We start from the raw sequence: 24,885 nt of genomic DNA, 5'->3' as shown, positions 1-24,885 counted from the left end.
GAACACGAGTGCTTCGACGACGTCGGGCCCGGCGTACAACGAGGACGTGCGTTGCATACACGACGGAGGCAATTCGCGACTGGCATGCTCCTGGGTAGTCACGCGACTCGATACTGTAGTAGGAAGCCACGAGGCAGTGGGCGGTAGGCAGTAGCGCGCTGGCTTTGTTGGGTGCTCTCCACTGTCGTCGCTGCTGTTGCCTCTACTGGAGCGATGCGAAGACGTAGTAGATGGAGTATTACCGAGACGAATGAGTGCAGTGCTGCAACGACCCTGCGCCTTTCTTCTGCCGCCTTGCTGCCCTAATGGTGGTGTCGTTGGCCAAGGACAACTCCCTCAAAACATCGCGGCATGCCGCATGCGACGGGCAGCGCACGCAAGGATGATGAGGCTCCTCCTCCACGGACCTCTGAGCAGTAGCCACCTCCGTATCGCCACGGGTGACGACAGTAGCAGCGGCAAGTTGGCACAGAAGGTTGCATGGCAGCCAGTGCATTCAAATTGCACTGTAAATTCCACTGCACGGGGATCAAGAGAAAGGACGACACGGTCAAGCATCGAGTATTGCACTGCGACACGGAGGCCACGGAAGCCGCCTGCAAACGCAGCTTCGTACACTGTACAATACTAGTACAACATGAGGAGCATTAGTCGCTCGACTGCTTGGCGTGATGTAATCTTGTGGACCCAGTGGGGAACTCCTTGGATGCCTGTATATATCCGTTGCAATGAAGGAAACACGAAGGGCCAGAGACACGGGCCGGCCCATCACCCAAGCCCACTTATTTGGCGCACACGGACTGATAGCTTCGATCGTCGCTGGCGCCGTCGTTGGTCGTTCCCTTCTGCATGCGTCGGCTTGTCTTTGCCTCTAGTATTTCCCTCTCAACGAGAACGAGTTGGACGTCAAACGACTCGAAGACGAAATGGACAACGTTAAATAATGGATGATGGAGTAAGTCGAACACGGAGCAACGACGACAGAGACAAGGACGACGTGCAGCGCTCAGAGGCACACGGTGCGCGGGCGGGCGGTCGGGCGCAGGCTCGGCGCGTCCCGGCGAACGATGCCCTCGAGGTGCTGGCGCACCATGCCAAGCCGGTCGTGGACTTGAACAAAGCTCGGCGTGCCACCGGCGGTGCGGATGGCCTTGGGCACGACCGTCGCGAGCGCGCGGGCGATCGTGAGGCACGCGTGGCGCAGCTCTTCCGGGCCAAAGACTGTGAGCGAGATGGACGCGTGCTGGAGCCGCGCCGACTTGGCACAGATCGAGTAGAGCAAATGCTCGTATGTGAACGTGAGACTCGCGGGCTTGAGCGCGCATGCGAGCTGGATGTGGCTTGCATCGCACTGGATGAGCGCCGCTGTCTTGGGGAAGAAGGTAGCGAGTGTCGTTTGAAAGTCGTCGAGTGGGCACTCGACGAGGATGTAGAGGTATCCAAGGCGGCGGGCGTCAAGCAGCGTCGCGACGATGACTGGGTCGAGGAGCGCGCAGTCGCGGTGCAGACTCGCGAGGCGCCGGCTCGAGTGGTAGCTGGCAAACTGCAGGTCGTGCGCGATGGCCGCAGACGGGCACAGAAAGTGGCTCCACGAGAAGACGAGCGCTTCCGTCGTCTTGCGCGAGGACGACGCGGTCTGGTCCGCGAACGAGTAGCGGCGGGTCGCCTCGCTCATGGACGACGACGACCGGGACGACCGGGAGGACGAGGTGGGCGAAGACATGGTGCTGCTTGTGGCATGCGCAGGAAAAGGTAAAGTGCAAATCGAAGCGTCGGTGGTGCACGTCCCACTCTGGATGCCACTCGTGTCCATACGAACTGCAGGATCGCAGGTGCGGTGCGATAGAAACCACGCGCGGTGGAATGCGTTGGGCTTGTCGCCGTCGACGCTGCCACCGTGCGTCGGCATCTCGCTCGACGTCCTCGGTCGCGCTGGTATAGGCGGCGGCAAGTCGACGAGCAGTGGCTGGTGCGAGTCGCACCGAGATGATCGCAGATCCTCTGCGTGGATCAGATGCAGGACAAGCACGCTGACAGGCGGAGGACCGACGTGGGCTCCAGAATTCCTCGCAGCTGGTGGAAGAGGGTGTCCCACCAGTCACGTCGAGTCAAGATAATACATCCCTCGCGTCGTCGTGGAGTTGATAGGCGGCCACGTGCTCGGTAGGAAGCCTGCCTTGTCCTCTGCCACCGACCCCACGCGTCGACGTCGCCACCTGAGAAGACGAGCTACTTAAAAGCTTCTTTCCGTCCGCTTGGTTGGAGGGTGAATCTCGGGCTTCGGGTAGCTTTGTACTGCCATCATCAACGAACACAGGCACGGCCTTTCCAACGTCGCCAGCATCATCACCTGAGAAGGACAGAGGTGGCTGCGATGGACAGAGGTGGCCACCACCGTCGCCACCCTTCCAATACTCAACATCGTGCATCGGTGCCGCATAGACCTGCAGTCGTTGTCTGCGATGCCCGCGCATCTCTCTTTGTCAATCAAACTTTTCCTCCCATGCAGCGGGTCTGTCTGAACAAGATGACGACCCCTGCGAGCCTGAGTCCGCAGGGCCGAAGCATCCATGTAGAGTGTATATCTCGTCGCACGCACACGAGCGCTTGCATGGCGTAGTCGTCATCGTGCGCCCTGGCTACGTCTGCAGCTCCACGCGCTGCGCTCGGCCATGGCATGCATGCATGGGTCGATGCACAGGCATAGCCGTCGACCGCCGCTAAAGGAGCGGGCGCATGGCGTCCTCGCCCACGAGGATGGTCCGTACCGACGGCGCGCCCATGCTAGCGCGGTCATGGGGTGGACCACGGCCGGCCATCGAGCCTCGCCGAGCGTCGCTTCGGCCGCAGGCGAGATGGCCACAAATAGAGCGGGCCAACGTGTCCCAGGTGCAATACAATATATCTTCGACTTTTAAGAAAAACACTTGATATTTGTATGGTCTTGCACAATGCGAAATATAAAGAAGTCGCTGGATCTCGGAATATTTGGCGGCCGCTGGACACAACCACGATGGTGCCATCGCCGACGCCGCCGACGCGCCCGAGCCCGGGCCGGTCGCCGCGCAACGACCAGGACGAGCGCGAGGAGCGCATCTTGATCCAGAACGACGCGCTGTACATGGCAGGCCCGCCGGCCTCGGCGAACGCCAACGGCGTCGTGCCCACGCCGTCGACGACACCTGCCGGGAAGCCCAAGCTCCTGCCGCAGTTCAAGTTTGTGTGGTCCATGATTGGCGTCAATACGCTCATCTTCATCATTGAAATGTACGATCCGCCACTCGAGCGATGCGCGCTCATGTACACCTAGCGCGGAAAATGGCTGGACCGTCGAGAGCCTCAAGGTGAACCCGCTCATCGGCCCGAGCGCCCAAGTGCTTCTGTCGATGGTACTGCGATCGACAACGCATCCGGCATGGCTCATGCAGCGGCGCGTAGGGCGCCCAGCGCACGGATCTCATCAAAGACGGCGCGTGGTGGCGCCTCTTCACGGCCATGTTCCTCCATGCTGGCGTTGTCCATCTTCTCTTCAACATGGCCGCGCTCTACCAGCTGGGCATGGAACTCGAGTCGACCTTCGATCGCCGGCGCATCGCGACCATCTACTTTGCCACCGGGATCATTGGCGCCATCGTCTCGGGCGTACGTCAAACTCCTCCTCGGCCGTGACTCATTTCGACGCTAGTTTTTCGTGCCCGATGTCGTTGGCGTCGGTGCGTCCGGCGCGATCTTTGGCCTCTTTGGCGCTACGTTTGCCGAGTTCATGCTCAACTGGAAGCTGTACACGAACCGCGTATGCCACATGGTAGCCTTAATCTTTCTTGTCTTGGATCATCTCACGAGAGACGATGGGTTAGACCAACTTGGTGGTCGTCGCCCTTGTGAACCTTGGCATTGGGTTGCTTCCGTTCGTCAACAACTTCGCCCATCTCTCGGGCTTCATTGTACGCATTTGGCGTCCACGGTTGCAAAATATCAACTTGATAGTGTAGAGCGGCCTGAGCCTCGGCTTTGGAATGCTGAGCCTGCCGCTGAGTCGCCAAGACCGCATCATGGGGACGCGCACGAAGAAGCAGCGACTGCTCGGGTATGGCGGCCTGCTCTTCACGGCGTTTTTTGCGATCCTCTTTCTCGCCCTCTTTGCAAGCAACGTACGTGTGTGTCCTTGCACTGGACATGGACATGAGTGAGGAATGTTAGACGAACGCAATGACGGCGTGTCCGTGGTGCAAGTACCTCGACTGCATTCCCGCGCCCTGGTACGTTCTCAGTACTGCAAAGGATCAACCGAGGAAGCTCACATGCGATTTGCAGGTGGAGCTGCGATGCCACCACGAGTGGCGAGTGCTTGGGCGAAAAGTTCAACAATGGCACGCTGCGGGTGACGTGCCCGAGCGGCCGCAACGTGACGGCGCCGACCAAGAGCGAGTTTACGGCCGCGCTCTGTACATCGCTTTGTTCGTAAATTGCACCATCTTCATGTACCCTCCTACCCTAATCCCTCTAAACCAAGACACTGCATAAATGCATGGAGCGCCATGCCCATGGCTGTAAACATCCGAGCCAAATGCATCTCTTGTGACCATCGAGAGGACGAGAAGGCAGTGAGGAAGAAGATGACAACGGCACCCTGACAGCTCACCCCGACAGTACACTGTATGCCCGAGGAGGCCGGTACAGAAAACCAATCGAGTGGTGCAACTTGCTCCTGTCGACACATAAGGACCATCCTTGCTTGGTGACGGGATCGTGTCGAGATGGCTGCGACGCTTCCGACGTCCTAGTACTCGAGCACTTTTGAAAATAAGAAATAAATTAGTCGAATTGTTTTCTGCAAATGCACCCAAGGGAATAATTCTATGCACGTGCATGCCGCCGTCGTGGGTCGTGGGTGGTCACGCTGTTGGCGGCGATGGCTCAAAGAGCGCTGCGAACGAGCAAGTGGTTGCCTCAGGTCGCCGCACGCAGTCACGCAACGGGCTGAGGCTGATGGTGGACGGCATCTGAAGCGCCGACACCTTGGCATGCGTTAGCGGTGGAAGCGGGTGCAGCAAAGGCGGCGAGTGGGGCGTCGACGGCGGTGACGTCTTGGCATGGGCTTTGCACTTGCCCTTGATTTGTGAGAACTTTTCGCAGCCGTCAATCGCTAGTTGCACGCATCTCGTCTCATGACGGTTTACGGAAGACTTCGTACCGCACTTGCGACCGCCGCCGTGGGCGATGCAGTACCCTTTGCTCTGCGCGAGCTTATCGCACGACTCGATGTGGCACTTGCGGCCGCCGCCATGCGCGATGCAGTGACCACGACTCTGCGCGAGCTTGATGCACGCCTCGACCTTGCAGCGTGTGCCGCCGCCGTGGGCTACAGACATGCTGGTCTAAATCTGTCGAGAGCAGGATCACAAGAGGATTACCTTTGCATCGCCCGCGGGTCTGGGCGAATTTGGTGCAGCCCTTGAATTGACACAGAGCGCGGCGCGTCGCAGCAGCCTTTGCGTCGTGGTTCGCCATCAAAAGATGTGGTAGCGTGTTGGTTGTGCGTATTGCTTTCGAAAATGGCAAGATCGCACGATGTACATACCGCGAATTCGTGGAAAACGTCCTAGCCAGCTGGCGTCGCGTCCACATGGTTCCTAGCACTTTCGACCGTTGCGTAGTGTCGAAGATGCTGCTCGGTGTCGACTCTGCTGCCATCGATCTCGAGCGACTTTAGCTATGCTCATCGGTACGTGTCGTGGCGGAGGAATTGACGCCAACGCGTCTCGTGCCGCCACGTCATGCCGATGACACGCACGAAACGTTGCGTGCGAATAGCCAATTCGAAAACCAGCCAATCCACGTCGACGATAGCCATGGAGATAGCCAATGGCATCACAGCCTTCTGTACGAGAAAACTGCAGAGGTCATCGCCCGCGCACTCTTGCTCGGCGCCGTGTCTACATTGTGTGCGACAACAACGACCCGGCGACGCTCGAGCTGTGCTCAATGTACGTTCGCCAAGGAGCATTTTTTCCACCACCCTGGCGGCCTTGTTGTGTACACCAACGGACTGCCCAATGACGCATGGCACGCAAGGTCCCCGAAGGCCTCTACCAAAAGCACGCCGACGACTGCAGGTCGTGGAACATTTTGGTCGCTGACTTTGACACCGAGGCCCTGCGCGCCGCTGCCTGCTCCATAAGTCCCGCCGCGCCCTCGGTTGTACTCCGGACCATGGCGGTCGCGCGTGCCCAGCCCACGATTCTCGAGTGTAGCGATCGACTCGGAAAGATCCAAGCGAGTTTCGATGAAGCGGCCTTTTGGACAACCGCGGCCGACATTGCACCCTGAGCGTGTCTTGTCGACTCCAGGTATTACTACCCGGTAATCCTTATTCAGTGACGATTCTTGTTTTGATTAATCTCGATTGTCCTTAGCGCCGTCTATTGCTATCGAGTCGCATCGCCGGCCAGATACGTGGCCGGCGGATGTATTAACGTGATGAAATGATTGTGGCGCTCAGGCTGCTCTCGTACGAAGTATATTGCGCGACGACGTCATTGCCCTCGACCCGCCATTTGTGTTTGGCGAACGGCGATAGCCCCACATGTCTCGCTCGACCAACACCCATAAAGAACGCGCTTTCGACGCATCCTCGTCGCACGTTAATAGCGTGTGAGCTCGGAATCGAAGTCCCTACCAGCGCGATCGCGGTCGATTGCCACGGCTGTTGCTTCGCGCGCCGTAGCGACGGATCTGGGTTGCCGCCTGTCCACGCTCAGCGTCCATCACATCGGTCATCCGATGTCACTTGGTGTTTGTATGCAATAATATTTCCAGTTTGCACTTGGCTGTGATTGGCCCATCCGTTTAGCGAGTCGAAAAGAACCGTCTCTAGCGGGTCATGCTGATGCGCCCACTCTCTCATCCGATTCCTTCGCATGGGACGACGCGTGCTTGTGCCGCTTCTGCTCGCAGCAGCGTCGCGTGGCGTCTTGGCCGAGGACGGTGATAGCCACCTCGTCACGGTTGTGCTCATTGGCGTCGGCGTCGGGCTCGTCGTGGCCGTCGGGCTCGTCGTCGTCTTGCGCAAGTGCTGCAACCGCCGCGCCAAGGCGCCACAATTTGAAGACTTTGTCGACCCGATGGACGTTGTGGAGGCGCCACGCCCGCGAAAAGACATACATCCGTCGCGCTTCCACCACCTGCAGCGGGAGACGGAAGCCACGTCACCGTCCGAGTCGCTCGCATTGGACCCGATGCACTCGGCGTACAAGCAGCCACCGGTCAATAGACCACCACCTATGGCTGCCAAGCCTGTGCCAGCACACCGAGCGCCACCTGCTGGAAAACGCGAGCTGCCGCCCGCGAACCCGCAGCCCGCTCCCGTCAGCTTTCGCTTCAACGTGGACCCGGTCGCACAAGATGATATCAACTATGGCCTGAGCGTGTCCCCAACGACGACGGCCCCGGCGCCGATCGAACCGATTGCGCCTCGTCCTCCACCTGTTGCTGTCAAGCCGCCACCCAAGCCTGAGACGCGGCCGTCCCGGTCGTCCCATGCCTCGCAGCATGTAACCCCGCCATCGCGATCGTCGTCGTCGCCGCATGCGTCGCCCGTAAAACACTCGGTCTTTGACGCACATATCGAGCTGCCGCGGGAGCAATCGAGCGTGAAGAAGCCATCCAAGTTCAATGCACCAATCGAGCTGCCGAAAGATGCGCCGAGAGCGCCACGCTCCAAGCCACACCAGACGCCAGAGATGCGAGCCGCCAAGAAAGCAGCTCTCATCAACCAGCTCGGAGCATCGCGCGTCCCGACGATGCCACAGGACCCGCCACGACGCGCCCCTGAACCGAGGCACCGAGCTCCCGAACCGATGCACCAGCGACCCGCGCCACAAGAACCGCCGCGTTCCGTTGACGCTCCACGCGCACCCGAGCCCATGTGTCGGCCGAGTGCGCCCGAAGCTGGGTTCTTGCCGCTGCCGGCCGCCCCGGCCTATCAGCCGGCGGCCTTGGGCCCCGAGCCCCGCGCCGCGCTTCCATGCGCCGTACCCCGAAGAAGAGGAGGCGTACTTGACGTGTGTCGACAACGCGGACGACACGCTGCCGCTGGGCGCCGAAGCGGGCTCGTACCGCGTCAAGGCCGCGCTCATCCAGCAACTCCAAGCGCCAGAAGCCAAGAGCGCTGAAAACCGTGAGCCGCCACGCATGGAAGAGCGGCACGATATGATTTACCTCCCAAAGACGTCCGAGTTTGCGCACCAAGTGCGTCGGAATGAGTACGACTACTACCCTTTCGGCGACGATGCACTGTACGAAACGTCGCTGAATACGGTCGACACGCTTCCGCTCGGGTACATTCATGTCCTTGGCCCATCATCGGTCTGATCGAAGAATTGTGTTGTAGCATGGAGGCCGGCGCGTACACCAAGGGCAAATTGGATGTCGCCGCATATGAGCGCAAGCAGCGCCTCAAGGCCGATCAAATCAAGCACCTTGACGTCAAGGTGCGATTGGACCGACCGCCAGACCGGTACTAGGAGCCCCGCGGGTCGTAAAATGAATGAGCCAAGTGCGATGTCGCTGTGTGTGATGGTGCTGTGTTGGGTCCAGCCCGGCTCGTGCTCCTACCGCTTCCACTAGAGACAAGTGCATTCTTGCTTGACCTCGTTCAGCTCGCGCTCCTTTGTTACTTCTAAGGTTTCGGCGCTAGGCGAGGCCCTGACGCCGCCAGCAGCCAAGGTTGCTGTGCCGAATAGAGTTGATGGTGCTGGCAAACGTCTAGTCCAATGCGTCTAGGCTTTCCTTCTAGCACGCAGGCTATAATCGAGCCGTGAGCCAACTCTACAGCGGTGGTGGTACGCATAGGCTGTGCGCGTGAGTAGCAGCCGTCGAGTCGGTCGAGTTGCTTTGCCATACCCTCTGGCGATACGTGCCTCTTGTATGAAACTTTGTATTGTGTGGGCTGTCCTTATACCGGTGGTAGTGAATTTCTCTCCTCCACAGCGAGTCAAATGCATTACACGACTTCATTCTGCGTGACGCGCGCTGCATCTCCCGCTTGACAACGCGCCTCTGACGCCAACTTGAAACTGCCTTTCAAATTCCAGCCAATCATCGCGAGATTGCCTTTTCCGTCACCCAATCAAACGCGAATCAAACGTATGTGTGACACACGCGCTGTCTGAACGGGCAGACGCTCTCCATTCTACAACGGGCAATGAAAGCCGCAGCCGTCCTCGTCGCGACCTCGCTCGCCGTCGCCAACGCGACCATCTCGGTGCCCGGCATCAACTACAACCCGCGCGTTGGGCCCAACTGGGGCCCCGACGCCACCAACTGCAAGTCGTCGGCCCAAATCGACAAGGATTTTGCGATTTTGGCCAAAATCACCAAGGGCGTGCGCATCTACTCACTCACCGACTGCAACGCGGGCGAGCTTGTCATTGGCGCGGCCAAGAAGGCGGGTCTCACGGTCTGGCTCGGGCTCTGGGTCGGCCCCGAGCCGACGATCTTTGCCGCCGAGAAGGCCAAGCTATCGTCGCTTATCTCGAGCGGTCTTGTTGACAGCACAGTCGTTGGTGTCCACGTCGGGTCGGAGGCTGTGTACCGGAAGGATGTGACGCCCGAGAAGGTAGAAATTGCATCGTATGGCGCCGAAGCTTATATGATATGGTACAGGCGATCTCCAACTTTAAGGAAATCAAGGCGGTTCTTACGACGGCCAAGATCAACTTGCCGGTGACGATTGCCGACATTGGCGATACGTGGATTGCAAACCCGTCAATGGTCGAAGCGGTGCGACACCTACGATTGTGATGGCGATCTTAGTCCAACCTGGTGTAGGTGGACGTGGTGTCGGCCAACCAGTTTCCGTTTTGGGAAAACAAGAACGCCAACGACGCGGCGGCGTGGTTTTACATGCGCATGGAGCCCCTGATCGCGTCGGCGACCAAGTACAAGAAGAAGATTCTCATCTCCGAGACGGGCTGGGCCACCGGTGGGTCAGCGGTCAACACGGGCCCGACGACGCCGGCGCAAGCCGCGGTACGCACTCTCTACATCTACAATCTGGTCTGAGATGGGTGACTAGAAATACTTTAACGACTTTTCGATTCTGGCCAAGCAAATGGACTGGGACTACTACTACTTTTCGTCGTTCGACATGGCGTTCAACGCAAACGCGTCGATCACTGACAACGTCGAGGAGCACTTTGGCCTCTTCTACGCCAACGGCACCATGAAGCCGTGCTACGCCGAGCTCACGGTCTCGGGCGCGACGACCGTCGTGACCAAGGCGCCGTCGCAGCTCTCCAACGTCACCATGACGCCGGTGCCCAACACAATCCCCAAGAACAACAACGACGGCATGGGCCCCAAGACAAACAACTCGACCAAGCCTACCGGCGCAACGTCGTCGCCCGGTGCCAACGCGTCGCCGAGCGCAGGCTCCAACTCGACGGGCTCTGGCAAGTCGAGTACCAAGTCGGCGGCAACGGGCGCCGCTCTCACAAGCCTCGTGACGATGGCGATCGCATCCGTTATTATGATGGCCATGTAATCATCCATCAGCGAGTGTAGCTGACAGAAATGAATGGAGTGTATCTTTTTACTGTATGAACCAAGGAAGCCGGGGATAGATCAAACAAGGTTAAACGCTGGTAGGTCGGTGAAAATGAGAATGGCGACGCTTTCAACCAACGATCGAGACCCACGGCCCTCAGTATCGAGTTGATACAGAGGGATAATATATATAAACATCCTGTATGAAAGAATGAGGGAGGGAGGTGTGGTCGACCGTTTCGTTGTTCAATACTACGTAGTAGATTGGTAGTGTGCGCCTGGACAGCTGCGGTCCCATCACGACTTGATGGTTGCGGCTCTCTGGGTTGTTTGCTGTCGTGTGGATCGCTGCAAGAGCAAACATGTCAAAAGGGCTGTCACGCATACCCTTACTAGTACGAAGAAATGAGATCTGGGTGATGTCATTTCGTCATTAGAACGGCGAGAGCCGAAGTGCTTTCCTGAGCAATCAGCCTCAGCCTTGATGGCTCACTAAGACGCATTCTTCTGCGACGAATTCCTACTATTCATGTCCATACGCCGTCGTAGCTAGGAGCCGCCTGCGCGACGGGCTTGCACACACCAAGCAACAATCCATTTCCCACGCGCTCCTTGGGGCCCATGATTGGTCAACGCTGGTCGCAGCATGGGTGGTCGATGCAGCCGTGGACGACCATTTGCACGAATTGTCCCTGCAAGATTCTCTGTCGTAAAAGAAATTCAAACTAGTTTTTGCGAACATACTACCGAGCAATGCTGCTGTTGGACCAATCCGCACCGCCTAAAACGTACTTCCACGAGTCTCAGATAGCGTGATATCACTATGCACCAACACCGTCGTGCATCACAGGTCCGTTGGAAGAAGCCACATCACAACCCTGCGACAACGAATCCTGCGCCAAATGCAATTTGTGAAACCGCCGCTCCAACCAATCAGCGCGAAGTTGCGTATCTGTTACCCAATCAAATACGAATCGAACACACACGTTGGCTGAAACAACTAAGCGCTTCAATACCCGTAATTATTCAAGCAAGCGTGCACGAATGGTACAAGACGTCGTGTGAGACCATCCATTCCACAATTGGCCATGAAGACAGCAGCAGTCCTCGTCGCGACCTCGCTCGCCGTCGCCAACGCGACCATCTCGGTGCCCGGTATCAACTACAACCCGCGCATTGGGCCCAACTGGGGCCCCGACGCCACCAACTGCAAGTCGTCGGCCCAAATCGACAAGGATTTTGCGATTTTGGCCAAGGTCACCAAGGGCGTGCGCATCTACTCGCTCACCGACTGCAACGCGGGCGAGCTTGTCATTGGCGCGGCCAAGAAGGCGGGTCTCACGGTCTGGCTCGGGCTCTGGGTCGGCCCCCTCCCGTCGATCTTTGATGCGGAAAAAGTCAAGCTCACCGAGCTCATTGAGGGTGGCCTTGTTGACAGTACTGTCGTCGGTATCCACGTTGGGTCGGCCGCTGTATCCCGCAACGACGTGACGCCCGAGATTGTAAGATCGTACATATATTTTGACACCACCGCTCACCCATGATTTAGGCGATCGCCAACATGAAGGAGGTCAAGGACGAGCTCGCGACGGCCAAGATCAACGTGCCGGTGACGATCGCCGATTATGCGGATACGTGGGCGGCCAACCCGTCAATGGTCGAAGCGGTGCGACACCATCCCTCGAAGATTGTGATGGAGATCTCACCCGACCTTGTGTAGGTGGACGTGGTGTCGGCCAATCAGTATCCGTTCTGGGAAAAGAAAAACGCCAGCGATTCGGCTGCGTGGTTTTACAAGCGCATGGAGCCCGTGATCGCGTCCGCTATCAAGTACAAGAAGAAGATTCTCATCTCCGAGACGGGCTGGGCCACCGGTGGCGCCGCCGAAAAAGCGAGCCCGGCGACGCCAGCGCAAGCTGCGGTACGCACTCACTACATCTACAATCTGGTCTGAGATGGGTGACTAGAAATACTTCAACGACTTTTCGCTCTTGGCCAAGCAAATGGACTGGAACTACTACTATTATACGTCGTTCGACATGGCGTTCAATGCGAACGAGACGGACACCAACAACGTCGAGCAGCACTTTGGCCTCTTCTACGCCAACGGCACCATGAAGCCGTGCTACGCCAACCTCACGGTCTCGGGCGCGTCGACAGTGGTGACCAAGGCACCGTCGCAGCTAGCGACCGTGACGCCCGCGCCCAAAGCCACGCCGGCCAACAAGACGGACAACACGACCACTACCCCTCAAAACCGACTATTGCGACCACGACGCCAGCCGCGACCGCCAAGTCGGCCGCGGCGGGTGCCGCGCTGACGGGCCTCGTCCCAATGGTCGTCGCGTCAATCGTCATGCTGGTGTTGTAAAGTACTTCTACTACTAGTAGTAGATAGCGACACTTTTTGCGGTCAACATGTCTAATGTTTTGTCGTGTGTACACAAAGTGTCTTTCGTACACGGAAGTTTCGGGACACGAACATCGGCAGCGTCGAGAGCCACGACCGAGCAGCTATCGATGTATCAACCGGCATGGCCCATAACCTCAACCACACATGAGACCAGCCATTCGGCTGTGAAACGCTCGATTGAATTTAGACTGCCCGTCATTTTAGACAGGCTTCAAGTCCGAGACCATCGCCTTATCCAAGTGATGCAACCGCTACGCACGATGCGGCCACTCGTCGCACGAGTCTTCTCGGTGCGCTTTGAGAAGGTCAAGACGTGGCGGGCGACCGAGCACCGATTGCCCGCGCGAGCGTTTTTCTCGCTGTGGCTTCTTGTCGCGTTGCTGCACGCACTGTTTGCGGCGCACCTCTTTTTCCTCGCGTACTGCCACCACTACATCACGTCGGACCTGTACAGCTACGAGCGGCGGACGCTGGGCCTCCCGCCCGACCTCACGGCCTCGATGGTCGCCTGCATCCTCGTCGGCGCGCTCTTTTGCGAAGGCCTCGTGTCCATGGTGCGTTACCGGCAACTCGAGAAGCGCATTGAGCGCCTCGTGCTGGTGCGCGACTCGAGCAAGCGCCGGGCAGACACTGGCGCTCTCTCGATGAGCCTTTGCTTTCGCCGCCTCGGCGAGCTCTGGACAACGTACGCGGCCCACTTTAGCAGCCAAGGCGAGCTCTTTGCGTGGGGCTACGAAGTCCAGCGCACCTTGTCACTGGCGTTGCAGTCGTTGGAAGTTGTTGCGATCTCGAAACAGTCGACGTCGTCGGCGCTGACACTGGCGTACGCGATGTGCATTGGCCTCAGCGGGATGCTCACGCCATTGCTCTTTCTCGCCAAGCTACCGCGCGTTGTCGAGCACACGGCAGCGGCGCTCGTGCCAGCGCTACTGACCATGATCCTTGTCTGTCTCTTGCCGTGGATTGGTGTCAGTCCCTACGTGCGGTACTTTTCCCTCTCGATCCAAGACAAGAACGATGCGCTGTACGACGATGTGTGGTTCTACAATGCGATCCTCATGGGTCGAAAATTGTTTCTCATCTCGGGGGCCGAGACGATCACACGGCTCTTGCCGTGCCTTTGCGTCTGGTGGAGCCTTCGCGACGTCGAGTATACGCTGTGCATGGCCTACGACAGCCGACTTCGAGACGTCGCACCCCCCAGTCGCCCTCCCACGCCCCACCGAAAACGAACCAGGTTTCATGGCGTGGCCGTCTGGCGCTATTCAATCGCCGTCAGTCGTGTCGTAAGCGTCACGTGGGGTGCAACCGTCGTTGCCATGTCGCTCATCTACTCGTCTTGGAATGGACTCCGCGCGTCGTGCACCCATGGGTGCCTCACCGCCGTGAACCCGTGGTTCACGCTCGAGTGCCGTTGCGTCGTTCAAGTCGTTAGCTGTGCAGCACGGGGTATTTCCCAGGCCGCAGTGCCAGCGGCGTTGCGTGCCTTGCACCCAAGCACGCTACAGCTACTGATCATCGCGCATTGCCCGGACCTTGAGGTGCCGAATTTAGCGCGGTTCCCACAACTCTTTGGTCTCGAAATCTACAACTCGACCATCGTCGAGTGGCCCGATCCCATTATGGCCGATGTCTTTACAGCGCTCAGTTATATCGTGCTCGTGTACACCAACGTGTCGACCGTGCCCCGGGCCATCGTTCACAAGCACTTGCCGCCGACGCTGACCGATGTCGAGATTATTGTTTCGGGGATTTCCGAGATTGACGAAGCAACCGTCGCCGCATGGACCAACCTCAACTCGCTCTTGATCGAGCAAGGCCAATTGCGCAGCGTGCCCGCATCCTTTCGTGAGCTCACGCTCCTCGGTGGTCTCTCTCTCTTTGGCAACAACATCTCGGAGCTGCCAGCATACACGCTAGGGGCGCTGAGCAGTCTCACAACACTGAATCTGGCGCAGAACCCACATCTGGAAAGCGTTCCCGACGATGTGAACCAGGCCAATTTAGGATGGATGCTGGACTTGTTCCTGGAAAACACGGGCGTAGCGGCGTGGTCGCCCACAGCGTTTGGTCCGTCGACCAACGTCTACATGAGTGGGACACCATACTGCACCGTCGCCGCCACCGAGCCGGCGTGTCATCCCAGCACCTACGACGGCAGCTATCGCTTTGGCATTATGGCCCGTCAATTCGATTAGAAAGAGGGTCATGGATTTAACTACAAACTCAATTGATTCATCGTCTCTGCGTGATACCAAAAGCCAAGGCCCACACCTGGAATCTGGCGTTAGGGTGCGTGCGTTTAGATTCGGCACATGATGCCGAATCCGCCCATGTGCCGAATGCGGCGTGATTTTTGTTGCCACGATGTCGTCGGTGCCTCTGTACGTCCGCGCAAGCGCCATTGCCGGCGCGCTTGCGACCGCAGCCTTTGGCGGTGCGTCTATCCTCTCAGCCCGTAGCATCCTCGTCATCGGCGCCCGTACTAGGCTACATCTACTCGCACGTGGAGACAGTACCCGAGACGGGCCGCCGGCGCCTGATGCTCATGACACCGCGTACGGCGCCACAAGCTCTCGCATACGCTCACTATCCTTTGGCTGGTGTAGAGTCCGAGCGGCGCTTGGGCGAGATGAGCTTTCGCGAGATCCTTCGCGACAACCGGGATGCGATTGTGCCGCCAAGCGACCCGGTACACATTCGTCCAGGCGATCGCACCGGATGCGTCACCGCCTTGCTCTATAGCGGGCCAAGATGGTGCGCGCCGTGGGCCAGCGCATCGCGGCCGCGTCGAACCGAACCGACTTCAAGTGGGACTTTGTCGTGATCGAGTCGCCCGAGCCCAATGCGTTTTGTCTTCCCGGCGGCAAGATTTGTGTGTACACGGGTCTCTTCAAGGTGGTCGTCTTGGACGCAAGCAATCGCTCATTTTGACGCTAGCTACTACGCAACCAAGACAGCCTCGCGGCCGTGCTGAGCCATGAAGTCGCCCACGCTCTTGCGCGTAAGTCGTGCTACGTCCTCTGTTCCATGCCTACATTCTTCGCCATTGTCGTATCAGGCCACAGTGCCGAGCAGCTCTCGGTGGGCAACCTATTTTCTCTCTTTCTGCTCTTCTTGTCTCCGGAGGCGAGTACACTCGCGTCTTCGGTACGTTGACTCGCGTCGACTTGTGGCAACTTGATGTGACAAGGCGTTTGCCCTGGGTGTGAACCTGCCCAAGTCGCGCGCCCACGAGTCGGAAGCCGACGCGATCGGGCTCCAGCTCATGGCCAAGGCCTGCTACGATCCGCGCGCGAGCCCCGCGGTACCCTCGCACCCTCGCCGCATCCCACAGGTTGACAAGTTGATAGATGTTTGCCGACTGGGCCAAAATGGACTCGCCAAAGTCGCTCAAGTACTTTTCGACGCACCCGCCGAGCGCCGAGCGGGCCAAGGACCTCACGTACACATCGCGACTGCCGGTCTATGTCAAGACTGTCCATCTCTGCGGTGTAGGAACCAACTCGGAACGCCATTGCGTCACTTTGATGCGCATTGCCACGACGTGCGCCGGCATTTTCAATAGACATAGCTTCCACAACGTTGTTAAGACGATGTACAACTTACGCCAGCAAAGGGCCAAGGGCCGCTTCGTTGCCCGTGTTCTTGGCCGTGTCGAGTGGCGTCGATCCATCCTAGTGATATAGTACATTGTAGTTGTTGCTTGGCGTGGGTTCATCGAATACCTTGAGCGTCGCCGCCGTGCTCGCACCATGCGAGAGAAGGAACTGGACCATCTCGAGGTTGCCCATTTCGGCTGCGACATGCAGCGGTGTGCCGCCCATCTAGCCAGGAAAGGGCTATGGGTCACGCGGATCGTCCACAAGGCAGAGGCGACTACCTCGTTTTCGACAGCGTTGACATTTGCACCGTGCGAAAGAAGTGTCTGCGCAATCGCCATCTTGTGATGGAGCACGGCAATGTGCAGCGGTGTCCAGCCCATCTACTCGACATGACATTTGAGACAAGTTGTCCACACTTTTGTCGACGAGAAAAGCCATGGGACCCACCGTTTGCGGCGCATCGACCGGCACCTTGGCGTGGTCCAAGAGGTACGAGGCGCACTCGACGTGGCCTTCTTGCGCGGCCGTGTACAGCAGCGTAATGCCATTCTACGTGGTTGGTCGTCCAAAGAAACGATGACAAGTTGTACATTGTAGGTGGCGTGGACATTGGCGCCGTGGGTGACCAAGAAGGCGAGGACCGACGCATGGCCGTTTTGCACGGCAACGTACAAGGCATCCCAGCCATCCTATCGCACGCATCATGCCACGTTGGTCTACAGAGTGAAAGACAATATTGTATTACCGGTGTACGGTACGTAAGGCTCGCGCCGCGCGCGTGGAGGAGCTCGACGACGCCGACATGGCCCATCTGCGCTGCAATCATGATCGGTGTGAACCCGTCCTACTCAATAAAAAGGACATGTTGTCCACACTAAGTGCAAGATTTTGGGACGCACGACACTCGAGACGGCGTTGGCGTTGGCTTTTCGTTCAAAAGCAGCTGGACGATCGCATCAAACCCTTCTTGCGCGGCAAGGTACAGCGGTGTGAGGCCCATCTAGCCAGCGATCGATAAGAACTGATACATGTGTATGAGGACGACGACAGTGTACTTCGTTGGGTGCGTCACTGGGGCAGCCGTGCGAGATGAGCCATTGGACAACGTCAATGTGCCCATGGAGCGCCGCTGCATGCAGCGCTGTCGTCCCGTCCTAGATAGACAACTTGTACACATCATATGAAAGACAGGACGAGAACGCACGGCAGCAGTCATTTGCAACGTAAGCGGCGCGCTCGCCTTGGTGGCAAAGACCTCGATCATCTCGAGGTCGCCGGCCGACGACGCGATCTCCAGGGCAGAAATACCCTGCGCATCGATCGCGTTGACGTCGGCGCCAAAGCGCAGCAGCGCCTCGACGCAGCCCAAGTGGTGGTTGTGCACAGCGCCGTGCAGCGCCGACGTGCCATCCTACATCGCACATAGGACGCGCGGCGACAGCGACCGAGTGATGCACCGTCGTCACGGCGTTGACGTTGGCATGGCCTTCGTCGACGAGCAGCTGCAGCGTCGAGAGCTGGCCTTGGATCGACGCAGCCATGAGCGGCGTCACATCGTCCTACAGAAAAAGCCATCGACAGGACGGCGAAAGGGACAGGACGTCGTACGTGGCCCAGTGCGTCGGCGGCGACGCCGTGGCGCAGAAGCAACCCGACAATGTCGTCGTAGCCCATGGCCGACGCCATGTGCAGCGGCGTCCAGCCCTCGTCGGGCGTGCGCCAGTTGACGTCCGTGGCGGTGTCGACCAGGAGCGACGTGACCTTCTCCATGTCACCTTCTGTGCACGCGACATAGAGCGGACTCGCCTAAGCCACAGATGAGCATGGGCTTTGGAGCCGCAGTAGCAGGCGCCGTCGTACGTGCTCGAGGTAGAGCTCCTTGGCGAGGAGCACCTGCAGCGCTTCGATCTCGGCCGCGCTGGTCATCGAAACAAAGTGAGCAACATGTGTGACATCCGGATAATGTTGTCCGGAAAAGGGATGGTCAGCCCCATTGTTGCCGCATATCGCGGGCATGGGACGCCGAAACAAGATACGTACATGACCTCGTCCCGCGGATCGCACTCCTGCCTCCGCCTGCCTAAATCAAGTCGCTCAACCGAGTACACACAACGAAGAAAGTCCGACAATTTTATGTAGCATAGTTTTATCGATTGTAATAGACGATCCACTTCAACAACAAGATACGTACGTATATGCGCACAGTAACGTACAGTGAGCCGCAGGGGCTTTCATGCTTACCTATTGGAATCTCTCGCAGAGCTTGGATGCTGCAATTGGAAAATGCTACCAAGCACCCCAAGAACGAATGCAGGGAATCGCAACGTCACATGCAATGACGTCTGCCTCGTCGACTGTTATTCGCGGCTGCAAGGAATGGAAACGGCATGGTGCTTTTCCCACCATAGACACGCATGCGTGCATTGTAGCAGCACGGAGGCAGCCGTTGGTTTTTGAAAGTTTGACGGTACGACTGCGCGCGATCGTAGCCAAACTTCAATCGTTGGGGCTGACCCGAACCATTGAAGTTGTGCTTTCAATGACCATTCTCTGATTTGTGCTAAAGTTGATTCAACGAGGTCCTCGATAAGCACAAAAAGAGTAGCTTTGCACCCGATATGGAAGGGTTTATTCGGGCCACATGTAGTCGAACAACTCGAACGTAACACTGATGCAGGAGCATACAACGTCATGAAACTGTACACGCTGTCGTTTCCAGCTTTTCAAGGTGGAGCTCGTTCGAGTAGTGGAGGCAGCCCAAGCTTGCATGCATGCTCGCAACGATCGCTGCGGGTATGGAGCCTCCATGACCAAGGTGTTTGGTTCGATAAGGTCCCGGCTCCATGGAACAATACCGTACCACTTTAAAGATACCGCCCACAACCCCCGGCACACTTGGCCGTCAATACCAGGCTGTTAAACATTGAACGGAGCCTCCACTATGTACTGAAAAAGCAGGTGTCGACGGATTTGCAGTAATAATTGTGCCCGGTCGTAACTAGTTGCCGCTCGATCTGGGAGTTGCAAGTCGATTACATTATTGCATTTGCTGTCAGCTGCATGAAGGCCGAGTACTTTGACGTCGCAAGCCCACGAACGGAAGCCTACGCGCTCGAGATGGCGCCGCCGCCGACGGCGTCGATCCCAACGGAAACAATCCATGTCGCGCTCAAGGCCCGGAAGCAGCTCCGTCGGCATTTCATGACGCTGCCGGGACCGCTCCTCCTCTTCTTTGCGTTCATCGCGATGGTGCTGACGCACACGCCGATCCACCAAGTGTACATGGCCGACCACGGCGTAGCGACGGAGCTCAACCCGAAAGCAGAGGTAGCCATCCATTTTATGAAACGTTCAGTCTACAGCATGAAACGCTCATCCCATTTCTGCGATGTAGGATGTTGTCCCGTCCAAGACCGTCGTGAGCTTTATGAAGATCCGGGCCCTCGACGACATTCCCAAGTGGATCAACAACTCGGTGCTACCGTCCGTCTTTCAGAACGTGACCATCAACGGTACAGAAATCGTTGTACTCGCATCACAATCCGGTGTTGACTCAAAACTGCTCTAGATACGATTGTTGCGGGCCGCATTAGCTCATACAACCAGCTCGTTGGTGCGGTCGACATTTCGGTCCTCAACATGCCCAAGACCGAGTGCCAGAGCTCGAGTGGCCTCAAAAACCACTACGGGCCGTGCGTTGACTTTGAGATTGACTCGCCAATCGATGCACCGGTCAGCAGCCTTCGGGAGCGCAACCTGCGCCGCTTTCCGTGGTACACCATGTACATTCCGATCGGCAACACAAAGCCGTACGACCGCTTCAAGCGCTGGCAGGTCGAAGGCACCAAAGGTGGCTACTACCTCTCGCCGACCACGAAGGAGCTTCTCGTCAAGATCACGACGTACAACGGCCAGCTCGACCTCTTTACGTACCAGCTCTTCAAAGTTGAAGTCGAAGAAGGCGGCGCCTGCAGCCCCACCTACAAGGTGCAGAGCATTCCGACCAACCCGTACTCGACGTCGCACATCAACATTGTCATGGACGCGATCGTTGGGCTTCTTGTCCTGCAAGTGCTCGGCCGCCGGCTCTGGATGCTCGTACGTCAGTTCCGCGGCAAGGACTCGTGGTCCTGCGACGTTGGCACGACCTTTATCGAGTGGTGCTCGATCATCGTCGTCGTGCTGTACTACGCAGCGTGGATCCAAGTCTGCAACAAGTTCTTCAACTCGAACCTCGACGGCCAAGTCCAAGCACTCGACGACTTTTACACTGACTTGTACAAGCTCCCCGAGACGGCCAACGCCACCACAGCACCGGGCCAATACAACCAGCGCGACTACATGGGCAACAGCACGCAGCCGATTGTGTCGGACATCATCGACACGTTTGGCGGTGCGATTGACTTTGTGTACATTGTGTCGATCATTGCGTGCCTCCAGCTCGTGATCCAGTACAGTGTTTCGATGGGTGGAGATATTGTCTTATCGTGCCTTTTGTATAGTGTGCTTGCGGCGTTCCAGTTTCACCCAACGATGAACGTCTTGACCAATACGATTGTGTCGAGTGTGAAGCGGCTCGGGTCGTTCCTCTTCATCTTCCTTTTGGTTGTCGTGGCCCTCGCGACGTCTGGGTGCCTCCTCTTTGGGCCGCAGCTCGAAGAGTTTAGCCGCCTCGACAAGTCGATGGTGACGTGCATCAACATGCTCTTTGGCGGCTACAGCTACGACCTCATCAAGGACGTCAACGACCTCGCGGTCGTTTGGTTCTGGGTCAGTCAGTCGATTGTGACACTTGTGCTGGTCAACATTATGCTGGCCGTTGTCATCACGTCCCACCAAGAGATTGTCGACGTCAACCTTGGGTACGACATCGCATGCGATCCATTTCTGCGCTGCATTTCTTATTTTCGTATAGGAAGCGCTCGTTTGTGGACGAGTTTTTTCTTGTCATGCGGGACGTGATCAAGATTTACATTTTGCGGCGTCCAGACCTCTTCAAGAAGCTCACCAACCGCATGGAGATCGAGTCCCACATTTTCTGGACGACCAAGGACGTGGCCGTCGGGATCAACATCAGCGAGCGCCGCGCCGAACGGCTCATCGCCAAACTCAAGCACTACGCGGCGTCCGTGGACGTCGACGAGCCCGGGCACGGCGTCAACCGGATCGCTGCGGCCCTCGATCGCGCCACCGTGCCTGCAAGCCAGAGCGTCGATGCCAGGATGCAAGAGATGGACGCCAAGCTCGCCTTCTTGGTCGAGTGCATGAAGCAGCAGCAGCAACGCCTTCTATAGATTCATTCATGAAGTCGCGCATGTTGTCATATCTGGGCTCATGACGTCCTCTTCAGTCAATAACGTTAGTATTGCTGGCGAGTTTGAGAAATTTAAAGGCCATTGCCTGTATGTAGTTATCACCGAGGTGGGGCTGGCTGCTGACCAAAAGTCGAATCTAAAATGAGAGGGTTGCGCAACTCCACGCTCGAAACGGACGTGTGCGTGGCCGATAGCTGATTCAGGATCAAGTTAAAGATAAAACAACATCAAATGAGCGGGGCTGAAAAATGAACGAGGTGCAGACCGGCAAAAAATGAGCGGACGCGATGTAACGGAAAGTTACAATCGACTGCAGGTTTTCACTCATCGTCCAAGTTAAACCGACCCGGCACTCTGGACCTCTGGACCCACCATAGGTTCTCCCGGGGAAGGGTAATTCGAGTAATTCCGCTCATGTTTCCGCTTCGGGCCTCGCGCATTTTCAATTTTCTGCCGGTCTCCACTCATGTTCAACAGAGCTTGCAGGAACTACCCTTCGTTTCCTCAATCAAGATTCAACTACTTGAGGCACCAACCGTGGTGGGCGAGGCGGGTCTGCTTGTTGACTGACACTAGAAATGTGGGAATGGATCGACGCTGCGTGCTCTGCGCCTGGATCTTGGATCTAGAGTCCTTCTAGATTTCGTCTTCTAGATCGCTCGGCCTTGCGCGGAAAACGTATTGGAAAAGGCGGCCCTTCCTGTTGCAACGTCAAAGGCATGGCTGGGCCATTTGCTTCTTCACTCGCTCACCGGGCCGCGACTGCACGGCACCGTTAGTACGGGGCTTTTCTTGCCCACACGTAGATTGTCATGTGAAGAATCCGAGTGGGTCCCACGACGCTGCAGTCCTTTCAAGGTCTGTGAGCAAAGCAGCGCAGCCGCTCGAGGTTATTTACGGACACTCGGGGGTCGAAAAAGCGGTTGGAGGCTTACGTTGGCGTCGTTGGCAAGGGCAACGCCCTGCGTTGCTATTGGTTCAAATGTGCAACGGAAATATGGGAAAAGGCGTATATCTTCGACGGATTTCATTCTCGGAAAATTGTCGCTAAAGGTTCTCGACTTCCAAAAATGCAAAACGGAAACTTGGTCCTCATCACAATCATTTACACTTTTGCCGTACAATGCAGCGTCTTCTTCTCACGCTGCTGACGCTGCCAGCCGTAGTCTCTAGCTTGGGTCTTCAAGGAGGCACATGTGCGGCCAATTGCACCTCTTCCAAGCAAGCGGTCTACTGCGCCCTCTCCAACTCGACAACTGCATACGACGTTTCGTACAGCAACCAGTGCGAGTGCCTCGCTGCCAAGTGCAAGAACCGCAAGGTGCATTGCTTTGCAAGCGCGGCCAAAGCATGCGACCCGACGTGCTTGTCCAAGCTCGCCAGGTGCAAACCCAACCAAGTCGCACCTGTCTGCGGGTCCAACGGCGTGACGTATGACCATCTGTGCTACCTCAAGGCCGCACGGTGCCTTAACCCAAGCATTGAATTCCTCTCGCCAGGCAAGTGCCCCGCGACCATGGGCAAGTGCGGCCTCGGCAAGTGTTCGAAAAACAAGGAAAAGGTGAAGGTGTGTGCTACGCTCAAGGGTGCCACGATCAAGTTCAAGAACGAATGCTTATTAACGGCCGCAACCTGCGTCAACGCAGCTGTCACGCCCGTCGACTGCCCGAAGACGAAACCAGGTACTTGTACATGGGCGTTGACGCAGCAAACGTGCTGACGTTCTATAGCCACCAATTCGACGGGCAGTGGTGCCACCATCACGGTCGACGAGTCAGACGACTCGGAGCTGGGCGATGACATTGGGTTGCTCGAATTGCCCGTCGACACGAGCGAAAACAACTTTGACCTTTTCATCTCGGACGACGTCATGACGATGGAGGTCAACATGAGTATGGAGACGAATACGACGACGGCGCCGCCGAATAAAAACGGTGCAGCCCACCACACGTACATTGCGTGGGCTCTTGGTGCTTGCGCGCTATCGGCGATGCTCATGTAAACGGGCCCTGCTTGGTAGCGACCGACGTCAACAATATATTCTTACTTGCATCGATGTGCACACAGGCTTTCGTTGCGATGGGTGACATGGGCAAAGCTCAACTACTGCATTTCTTGCCGCTCCACAAGTTACGACGAAAGCACGAAAAGCTTGTTACCCTAAGCTTGGCAGAACTCACTCTGCAAGTTCTGACTCTGGCAAAGTTTGCCGCTTTCAGTGCCGACAGGACCCTTGCGATGGTAGCAGTGTACTACTACAAACTGCCAAAGATCTGTCGCTACCGCTTCTACTAGTACAGTGGCTACAGTGCTTCGCCGTAAAGTTTCACGAGATTAAGTGTGTACCGACCAACGCCCCTCAGCCGACCAACAAAGGTTCATGACAAGGTTCGCTACCAAGCATGCACCACTGCCAACATTCAGCGCTCGCACGAGTGTTGAGTTGCTGTTGGCTGCCGCGGAATTGTGACAACCTCGTGATGACCATCATTCATTGAGTTATGGCTCAAGGACGTAAAGACTATAGTTTGTGGACGCATCAATGACAGCGGACCAAGGCATGAGCTGCATTTTATCGCCCGTTGCGCAACGCAGAGAGTGGCGCTCGACGGTCCTTGTCACATCAATCAATCAATCAATCAAACGTGTTCGCGTTGAAACCAAATTAGCAAAAACTAACTCAAAGACTTCGCATACGTAGTGCTACGCCTGAATGCGTGGGAGTTGGCACCAGCACTGGGTCGTTGGGAGTGAGCTGCGCACGGAGAGATCCATCCCGTGGTGGACCCCACTCGCCGAGGGTTAGCTCGCTCGAGGTCGTACGCAGGCTCCTGTACTCGGACCACCCGACAGAGGAGTGCAAGCCGTCGGGTGTGTTTCAAACGAAACCGTCCGAGCCCGCATCCGAATAAATCCGGATACCGCCCCGGCGCATAGAACCGACGCCGCACGCGGCGAGCCCGGTCGCCTCATGGCGGCGGCGGAGGGCCGGGAGGCGACGGGA

At 57.4% G+C, this 24,885-nt stretch overlaps 12 protein-coding genes across 12 annotated transcripts; 9 read left to right on the top strand and 3 right to left on the bottom strand.

Annotated features, from left to right (window-relative positions):
• Positions 1-898: 898 nt before the first annotated feature.
• On the bottom strand, positions 899-1,909 carry SPRG_09574 (hypothetical protein; the record flags this gene model as incomplete). The annotated part of the gene is made up of 2 exons (XM_012349000.1): positions 899-1,802; positions 1,854-1,909. 2 exons carry the CDS (start codon positions 1,907-1,909, stop codon positions 1,007-1,009), a joined length of 852 nt encoding a protein of 283 aa, XP_012204390.1. The 3' UTR covers positions 899-1,006.
• Positions 1,910-2,953: 1,044 nt separating this feature from the next.
• Positions 2,954-4,537, top strand: SPRG_09573 (hypothetical protein). The gene is made up of 8 exons (XM_012348999.1): positions 2,954-3,267; positions 3,311-3,389; positions 3,439-3,642; positions 3,686-3,805; positions 3,858-3,944; positions 3,993-4,151; positions 4,201-4,259; positions 4,315-4,537. The coding sequence occupies exons 1-8, from the start codon at positions 3,014-3,016 to the stop codon at positions 4,463-4,465; spliced, it is 1,113 nt and encodes a 370-aa protein (XP_012204389.1). The 5' UTR covers positions 2,954-3,013; the 3' UTR covers positions 4,466-4,537.
• A 258-nt stretch (positions 4,538-4,795) lies between these two features.
• On the bottom strand, positions 4,796-5,511 carry SPRG_09572 (hypothetical protein; the record flags this gene model as incomplete). The annotated part of the gene is made up of 3 exons (XM_012348998.1): positions 4,796-5,146; positions 5,195-5,362; positions 5,415-5,511. The coding sequence occupies 3 exons, from the start codon at positions 5,509-5,511 to the stop codon at positions 4,896-4,898; spliced, it is 516 nt and encodes a 171-aa protein (XP_012204388.1). The 3' UTR covers positions 4,796-4,895.
• A 552-nt stretch (positions 5,512-6,063) lies between these two features.
• On the top strand, positions 6,064-6,330 carry SPRG_09571 (hypothetical protein; the record flags this gene model as incomplete). Its single annotated transcript, XM_012348997.1, has 2 exons — positions 6,064-6,250; positions 6,293-6,330. The coding sequence occupies 2 exons, from the start codon at positions 6,064-6,066 to the stop codon at positions 6,328-6,330; spliced, it is 225 nt and encodes a 74-aa protein (XP_012204387.1).
• A 590-nt stretch (positions 6,331-6,920) lies between these two features.
• SPRG_09570 (hypothetical protein) lies at positions 6,921-8,569 on the top strand (the record flags this gene model as incomplete). Its single annotated transcript, XM_012348996.1, has 2 exons — positions 6,921-8,339; positions 8,393-8,569. One exon carries the CDS (start codon positions 6,921-6,923, stop codon positions 8,172-8,174), a length of 1,254 nt encoding a protein of 417 aa, XP_012204386.1. The 3' UTR covers positions 8,175-8,339; positions 8,393-8,569.
• Positions 8,570-9,157: 588 nt separating this feature from the next.
• Positions 9,158-10,587, top strand: SPRG_09569 (hypothetical protein). The gene is made up of 4 exons (XM_012348995.1): positions 9,158-9,619; positions 9,667-9,783; positions 9,832-10,032; positions 10,079-10,587. Exons 1-4 carry the CDS (start codon positions 9,206-9,208, stop codon positions 10,544-10,546), a joined length of 1,200 nt encoding a protein of 399 aa, XP_012204385.1. The 5' UTR covers positions 9,158-9,205; the 3' UTR covers positions 10,547-10,587.
• A 1,049-nt stretch (positions 10,588-11,636) lies between these two features.
• SPRG_09568 (hypothetical protein) lies at positions 11,637-12,869 on the top strand (the record flags this gene model as incomplete). The annotated part of the gene is made up of 4 exons (XM_012348994.1): positions 11,637-12,050; positions 12,098-12,214; positions 12,269-12,469; positions 12,516-12,869. The coding sequence occupies 4 exons, from the start codon at positions 11,637-11,639 to the stop codon at positions 12,867-12,869; spliced, it is 1,086 nt and encodes a 361-aa protein (XP_012204384.1).
• A 352-nt stretch (positions 12,870-13,221) lies between these two features.
• On the top strand, positions 13,222-15,159 carry SPRG_09567 (hypothetical protein; the record flags this gene model as incomplete). Its single annotated transcript, XM_012348993.1, has 1 exon — positions 13,222-15,159. One exon carries the CDS (start codon positions 13,222-13,224, stop codon positions 15,157-15,159), a length of 1,938 nt encoding a protein of 645 aa, XP_012204383.1.
• A 167-nt stretch (positions 15,160-15,326) lies between these two features.
• Positions 15,327-16,529, top strand: SPRG_09566 (hypothetical protein; the record flags this gene model as incomplete). Its single annotated transcript, XM_012348992.1, has 9 exons — positions 15,327-15,398; positions 15,451-15,519; positions 15,571-15,653; positions 15,707-15,859; positions 15,902-15,965; positions 16,023-16,111; positions 16,155-16,268; positions 16,315-16,406; positions 16,460-16,529. Coding segments are annotated over 9 exons (806 nt in total), but the record flags the coding sequence as incomplete, so codon positions are not given.
• A 37-nt stretch (positions 16,530-16,566) lies between these two features.
• SPRG_09565 (hypothetical protein) lies at positions 16,567-18,336 on the bottom strand (the record flags this gene model as incomplete). Its single annotated transcript, XM_012348991.1, has 9 exons — positions 16,567-16,638; positions 16,690-16,788; positions 16,845-16,946; positions 17,014-17,115; positions 17,157-17,255; positions 17,312-17,410; positions 17,622-17,720; positions 17,777-17,977; positions 18,175-18,336. 9 exons carry the CDS (start codon positions 18,334-18,336, stop codon positions 16,567-16,569), a joined length of 1,035 nt encoding a protein of 344 aa, XP_012204381.1.
• A 1,290-nt stretch (positions 18,337-19,626) lies between these two features.
• On the top strand, positions 19,627-21,860 carry SPRG_09564 (hypothetical protein; the record flags this gene model as incomplete). The annotated part of the gene is made up of 4 exons (XM_012348990.1): positions 19,627-19,893; positions 19,961-20,078; positions 20,135-21,428; positions 21,482-21,860. 4 exons carry the CDS (start codon positions 19,627-19,629, stop codon positions 21,858-21,860), a joined length of 2,058 nt encoding a protein of 685 aa, XP_012204380.1.
• Positions 21,861-22,986: 1,126 nt separating this feature from the next.
• Positions 22,987-23,944, top strand: SPRG_09563 (hypothetical protein). The gene is made up of 2 exons (XM_012348989.1): positions 22,987-23,563; positions 23,612-23,944. Exons 1-2 carry the CDS (start codon positions 23,005-23,007, stop codon positions 23,881-23,883), a joined length of 831 nt encoding a protein of 276 aa, XP_012204379.1. The 5' UTR covers positions 22,987-23,004; the 3' UTR covers positions 23,884-23,944.
• Positions 23,945-24,885: the final 941 nt, after the last annotated feature.

This window comes from Saprolegnia parasitica, assembly GCF_000151545.1.
Source record: "Saprolegnia parasitica CBS 223.65 unplaced genomic scaffold supercont2.49, whole genome shotgun sequence".
Classification (NCBI taxonomy): domain Eukaryota; phylum Oomycota; class Saprolegniomycetes; order Saprolegniales; family Saprolegniaceae; genus Saprolegnia; species Saprolegnia parasitica.
This window is presented reverse-complemented; position numbering and strand designations above follow the sequence as displayed.